This window comes from Neoarius graeffei, chromosome 9, assembly GCF_027579695.1.
Source record: "Neoarius graeffei isolate fNeoGra1 chromosome 9, fNeoGra1.pri, whole genome shotgun sequence".
In the NCBI taxonomy this organism is placed as follows: Eukaryota; Metazoa; Chordata; class Actinopteri; order Siluriformes; family Ariidae; genus Neoarius; species Neoarius graeffei.
This window is the reverse complement of record NC_083577.1, coordinates 39,172,755-39,179,697: the sequence shown is the minus strand read 5'-3', so window position 1 is coordinate 39,179,697 and position 6,943 is coordinate 39,172,755. Positions and strand designations below refer to the sequence as shown.

At 39.1% G+C, this 6,943-nt stretch overlaps 1 protein-coding gene across 2 annotated transcripts in view; it reads left to right on the top strand.

Annotated features, from left to right (window-relative positions):
- The window catches only part of LOC132891657 (MORC family CW-type zinc finger protein 3-like), a 92,885-nt gene that overhangs the window by 68,633 nt on the left and 17,309 nt on the right, over positions 1-6,943 (top strand). For both annotated transcript variants that reach the window (XM_060929449.1, XM_060929448.1), the window contains 5 exons: positions 1,665-1,760; positions 2,325-2,453; positions 2,536-2,610; positions 2,707-2,755; positions 2,898-2,990. In XM_060929449.1, coding sequence (XP_060785432.1) covers positions 1,665-1,760; positions 2,325-2,453; positions 2,536-2,610; positions 2,707-2,755; positions 2,898-2,990 — 442 coding nt within the window. The remainder of the gene's footprint in view (positions 1-1,664; positions 1,761-2,324; positions 2,454-2,535; positions 2,611-2,706; positions 2,756-2,897; positions 2,991-6,943) is intronic.

Genomic DNA, 6,943 nt, shown 5'->3' with positions numbered 1-6,943 from the left:
CGGAAACATTTAGTTGCAGTTATTGCTGCACAAGGGGGTCACACCAGATACTGAAAGCAAAGGTTCACATACTTTTGCCACTCACAAATATGTAATATTGGATCATTTTCCTCAATAAATAAATGACCAAGTGTTATAAGGGTTTACAAACTTTCAAGCACCACTGTATGTGCGCACTGTGATTGCACTCTGATCAAGAACAGGTGTATAGTAATTAGTCCTTGCAGGCACATGCTGCTCGCTTACAGGGCAGATGTGTGTGGATGAGAGTGACAGTTCAAGGTGCACCAAGTGCCAACATGCGCGGATGTGACATTATGAAGCATTACATTAAACTGGTTAACTAAGAAGTTTCAGATTTGCTTACTTTATTTTACAATACTAATCTACCTTGCATAGTTGCTCAGTATGGCTAATTTTGCATGATAGATTCTTTGTCTGTAGTGATGCACGCAAAACTGCCCTAGATGCTCGCACAATTGCCCCTAATAATCATTGGTGCCCTGCCCTCTTGGAAAGCAAGTAGGAATGCTGTACAGGTACAGTATGTACATTTTATTTGACACAACTGAAATTTCCTCAATTCTTAAGTATATACCCCCCAGAGTCAGTATTACGTAGAGGCACCTTTGGCAGCAACTGCAGATAGTCAAGTGAAGTTAAGTCAGTTTATTTGTATAGTGCTTTCAACAGTAGACATTGTCACAAAGCAGCTTTACAGAAAAATAAAGATTTTAAACTTATGAACTAATAAATTTATCCCGAATAAAATTCTTGTTCCCGAATGAGGAAGCCTGTGGTGACTGTGGCATGTCTGTGAGATGACATGAGGAAGAAACCTTGAGAGGAACCAGACTGAGTAGCATCCATACATCCCAGTTTACCAAAACATTCCATGCTTTAGAGCCATCCAGATCTGCTCTTTTTCCAAATAAAAAGCGATTAACAAAAGACTTGACTAAACATTTTCAGGTACCAGTTTTTCTGGGGTTCTTTCCCTACTCCTCTTTGCAGACCTGTTCAAGGGAAAAGGTTGTTGATTTTCTAGACAGCAACCTTCAAGACATTAGTGATTTTCAATTGGATTTACTGTAGTCAGGGCTTTGACTAAGCCACTCAAGAACATTCACCTCATTCAACAATAACAACACCAAGTTTTATTTATATAGCACCTTTCACCAACCCAAGGACACTTTACAAAGTAATGGCACGACATGGAAAGAGAAGCAAATGAACCAAAAGAAAACATGACAGACAGGAGACACAGAAAACAAAATGGCAATTATATGAGCAGAATGATAACAGACAAACTCAAAGCATTGAAAAAGATAGAACAATCAGTGATAGGGGAGGAAATATCAGGAGGAGGAATAGCAGAGAGAGAAGAGAAGATTATGGCACATCAGATGGACCTTTTTGAGAAATGGCTTTCTTCTTGCCCACAGGCCAACTCTGTGCAATATCTTTCATATTGTTGTGTGATTCACAGGTTTCCCTCTGTTGGCCATGAAATCCTGTAGGTCTTTTAGTTTTGACATGTGGTTCCTGGTGGCCTTTATGACCAAGAGTCTTCTATCCTGGTCATCTAGTTTTGATAGATGGCAAGATTTTGGTGGATGCCAGACTGTGGGTTGTGTGTAAGGATGTTCTTTGTGTCTGTGCAGGAAACTCCTGCAGAATGTAGGTAATAAGCTTGAGGAATATTGGAAGGAAGTCCGTTATCGATATAAAAACTGCACTCAAGCATTTGAAGATACTGCGTAAGTTTTAAAATGCATGCACACGCATGCACGCACACACACACACACACACACACACACCTGCATAGCAAACTACTCACGGGAGCAGGAGTAAATGGTCAGGTGTGAAATACATTTCTAGTAACGTTTAGTACAACTCTATTAAAAGTCTTGAGCTCCTGTTGACACAAATCAAGTATCTCAGGGTTGTTTACATTACTTATCTGTTTATATTTTGAGAAAAAAAAACAACTAATGTTGATATCAGGCAGAAAAAACTACAAGAGCAGCATGATTTGGATGAAAAGAAACAATCCTGCACATAACTCTACTTTAGACTTTGTCTCTTATCAGCATCAGGTGAAATATGGAAGGAAATCTTTCACTGAATATTTCATTTATAGACTCCTGTTTATGTTTATACACTAACCTGGTGGAACTGATGCTTCTGTATTGTCTGTGGTACTGTGTTTGATTTGAGTCTAGTTCATGTGCCCCATGCTCTATCTGGCCCAGTAAATAAAGTCTCATCACATTGTGTTGTTGACGTCTGAAAGTGATTTGTGTGCTTATGTGGACTTGCAGGAAGCGGCCAGATCAAACCTGGGTTCAATGTGATGATTGTCTCAAGTGGCGGAAACTCCCAGATTGCATTGATGGGAAATTACTCCCTAAAAAGTGGTTCTGCCACATGAACCTCGACCCACAATTCAGGTATGTTTGTGTATCTTTGTCTGAATATCTCTCTCTCTCTCTGTGTTCATGCATGTGTCTGGTAATTATTTGCTATTCTCAGGAATTGTACAGTTGAAGAAGAGCCTGAAGATTCTGATGAGGAACAAACTGGATACAAGAAAACCTACAAAGAGCAGTGAGAAATTAATCCTGTCATTTGCAAAAAAATATTCTTCTAACATACATGTTTTTATAATGTTATATATAGTCTTGTGTACATGTTTTGAAACAGTGAGAAAAATTTGCAGAAGTTGTTGCAGGAGGAGAATAACAGACAGCAGGTAATGTCGTGTTTTCACATGGTACAGGATAGTATCTTTTAATCGTCTCCTTGTTTAGATAGAGTAAAACATGGTTCAGTAGTGTAAAATGCATTATATAAGCCATTGTACTGAACTGTGTGGTGATGGGTCTATGCTTCAGTTGGAACACGAGCAGAGGACTGCAGCTTTGAATGAGAAGAATACTGCTTTGATGAGGATGGAGCAGGACCTTGTGCAGCAGCTCCGATCCACGGTCAGTCTTTTTTTTTTTTTTTTTTTTAATTTACAGTGGTGCTTGAAAGTTTGTGAACCCTTTAGAATTTTCTATATTTCTGCATAAATATGACCTAAAACATCATCAGATTTTCACACAAGTCCTAAAAGTAGATTAAGAGAACCCAGTTAAACAAATGAGACAAAAATATTATACTTGGCCATTTATTTATTGAGGAAAATGATCCAATATTACATATCTGTGAGCAGCAAAAGTATGTGAACCTTTGCTTTCAGTATCTGGTGTGACCCCCTTGTGCAGCAATAACTGCAACTAAACGTTTCCGGTAACTGTTGATCAGTCCTGCAAACTGGCTTGGAGGAATTTTAGCCCATTCCTCTGTACAGAACAGCTTCAACTCTGGGATGTTGGTGGGTTTCCTCATATGAACTGCTCGCTTCAGGTCCTTCCACAACATTTCGATTGGATTAAGGTCAGGACTTTGACTTGGCCATTCCAAAACATTAACTTTATTCTTCTTTAACCATTCTTTGGTAGAACGACTTATATGCTTAGGGTCGTTGTCTTGCTGCATGACCCACCTTCTCTTGAGATTCAGTTCATGGGCAGATGTCCTGACACTTTCCTTTAGAATTCGCTGGTATAATTCAGAATTTATTGTTCCATCAATGATGGCAAGCCATCCTGGCCCAGATGCAGCAAAACAGGCCCAAACCATGATACTACCACCACCATGTTTCACAGATGGGATAAGGTTTTTATGCTGGAATGCAGTGTTTTTCCTTCTCCAAACATAACGCTTCTCATTTAAACCAAAAAGTTCTATGTTGGTCTCATCCGTCCACAAAACATTTTTCCAGTAGCCTTCTGGCTTGTCCACGTGATCTTTAGCAAACTGCAGACGAGCAGCAATGTTCTTTTTGGACAGCAGTGGCTTTCTCCTTGCAACCCTGCCATGCACACCATTGTCGTTCAGTGTTCTCCTGATGGTGGACTCATGAACATATTAACATTAGCCAATGTGAGAGAGGCCTTCAGTTGCTTAGAAGTTACCCTGGGGTCCTTTGTGACCTCGCCTACTATTACACACCTTGCTCTTAGAGTAATCTTTGTTGGTCGACCACTCCTGGGGAGGGTAACAATGGTCTTGAATTTCCTCCATTTGTACACAATCTGTCTGACTGTGGATTGGTGGAGTCTAAACTCTTTAGAGATGGTTTTGTAACCTTTTCCAGCCTGATGAGCATCAACAACGCTTTTTCTGAGGTCCTCAGAAATCTCCTTTGTTCGTGCCATGATACACTTCCACAAACATGTGTTGTGAAGATCAGACTTCGATAGATCCCTGTTCTTTAAATAAAACAGGGTGCCCACTCACACCTGATTGTCATCCCATTGATTGAAAACACCTGTCTCTAATTTCACCTTCAAATTAACTGCTAATCCTAGAGCTTCACATACTTTTGCCACTCACAGATATGTATAATTGGATCGTTTTCCTCAATAAATAAATGACCAAGTATAATATTTTTGTCTCATTTGTTTAACCGGGTTCTCTTTATCTACTTTTAGGACTTGTGTGAAAATCTGATGTTTAGGTCATATTTATGCAGAAATATAGAAAATTCTAAAGGGTTCACAAACTTTCAAGCACCACTGTAAATGATCTAAGGCTGCTGGGCCATAGAAGGTTCACGCTGCACGCTGCATGCTGCACGCTGCACGCTACACGCGTGTAAAGAAAAGTGGACAAACGTAGCATGACTTGCTCTGGGCCATAGAACGGCGTTCACGTTGCACGCTGCACACTTCACGCGTGAAGCATGAAATGAACATGCACACTTTTTTCTAGGCGTGAAGACGGAAATTCCAGTCAATGCATGCGGTCACCGCCGCGCCAGCCAATCAGAACGGGTCTAGGGAGATAACGCTATGCTTTCAGGGGAAAACTTCAGAAAAAATATAATTGAATGGTATAATTGAAAAATAGTTCTTCATCGGGATTGTCAAGCAGATTATAGAATGTTCGGTGAAATTCACCACGGGTTTCTCTCAGAAGGAAGTGTTCTCGGCTCCAAATTCTGTTCCTTTTTCTCTTCCCCTGTCTCAGTAAAAGCAGAATGAGGCAATCGTCGTCATCCGAAGAGTCCATATTGTTGGTTACTCGGTCAAAGTAGAACAGACGCAACACGTGAACATCCAAGCATGAAGTTTAATGGCCCAGGGTCCGGTTCTTCACGTGAACGTGCAGCGTGCAACATGCAGCGTGCAGCGTGAACCTTCTATGGCCCAGCAGCCTAATGCAGTAAATCCTGAATTCTGCAATTCTTACATTGCTTCTATTTTGGAAACATTTCTGTTTTGGTCATGGTACACATAAACCAATAAGACGGGTTCACAAAATTTTTAGACACATGATCCCAAACGGACATTATGAATTTTCTGTGAGCGTCAGCATTTTGGTATCTGCTCATTATTTACCATCATGCATGTAAATCCATATTCAGGAAAGGTTTTGGCAGATTTTTGTCTTAATTTGCTTGAATTCTGTTGTTCAACTGAGTCACAATCACTGGTGATAGATTGACAAAGACATTTAGCCATTTTTAATCCTGAACTCCAGCTTGAGTGCATTATGTCTGGACTAAAATAGCATGTACATTGGGCCCCGTCATCTTCGAGCAAAGCAGTGTTTGCATAAGCCAATCTGAACTAAAAAAGGATGCTGGATTTCATAAATGCTGATTGTCATTGAATGCATGTGTATATTGATAAATAGCAATCACCTGTAAATTACTGGGCATGTGCATGCTGTAGCTGATCTGCGTTTGGTGATGCCTTTAAATCTCCAGAGCAGAAAGCACAAAATGGCTACAAAGCAGCAAAGAAGTACTTTTGAAGAAGTTGAATTACTGTTGACTCTCTCTCTCTCTCTCTCTCTCTCTCTCTCTCTCTCTCTCTCTCTATATATATATATATATATATATATATATATATATATATATATATATATATATATAGGGCAGCATATCGAGCATAGTCACAGCACCTGAAAAGGCCAAAATATGGAGAGAAATTACATAGGTGAATTCAGTGTTGTCTATCCAGCACAGTATAAGAGAGGTCAAAAGAAAATATTTTGCAACAAAAGCTGAGTTAAAAAAAAAAGGCATTACTGCTAATCAACAGAGTTTCCTTTCCACTAGTAGAGGACAAATTATGACAAAACTTTTAAAAAATTGACCCGATGCCATGATAAATGGAACTGACTTAAGCTAGATTTCATCCACTGGAAGAAAAAAAAAAATCACAGCAGTCATCATATCAAATATACATTACCTCCTAAGGGTATCATGTCATTCATAACTGTTCCTGTAAGTTGTGTTGAGTTGCACTATTTTATAGATGTATATTATATCTATATAATCTAATTATAATATATAATATTTAATATGAAATGATGAGTCTAAATAATGTGTGCATTTGAAACAGATAAGAGGTTTGAACTTGACGACATCATCTGTATATAAAATGCAGTAATTCATCACAAATTATAAGAATGACAGTTGATCAGTCGAGGTTTACATTTGTTAGTCTTCTAATATATGTGTGTATACCAGGGGTCACCAAACTTTTTTCTCTGGGGGCCACATTGTTGTTCCTGACTGTGATGGGGGGCCGGGGTCGGGTCAGCTATATAACATAGAATTGTATGACCCAGACAAATATGACCACCAGCAGGCCTCATTGTGTAGTAGAGATTACTAGCCTGGCACAGCCATCCCCACTACTATATCCACACTACTATATCAACACTTTATTCCTGGCACATATTTGTTTATCTTTACTAGTGGTTTGCAAAAGTAGTAATCGAGTCTTCACACTTTGTTTTAATTTGAAATACCACAGATATTCCATTTATTTATTTTCTAATAAAAATAACATCAAAGCTGTCAAGGTAAGAAACATCT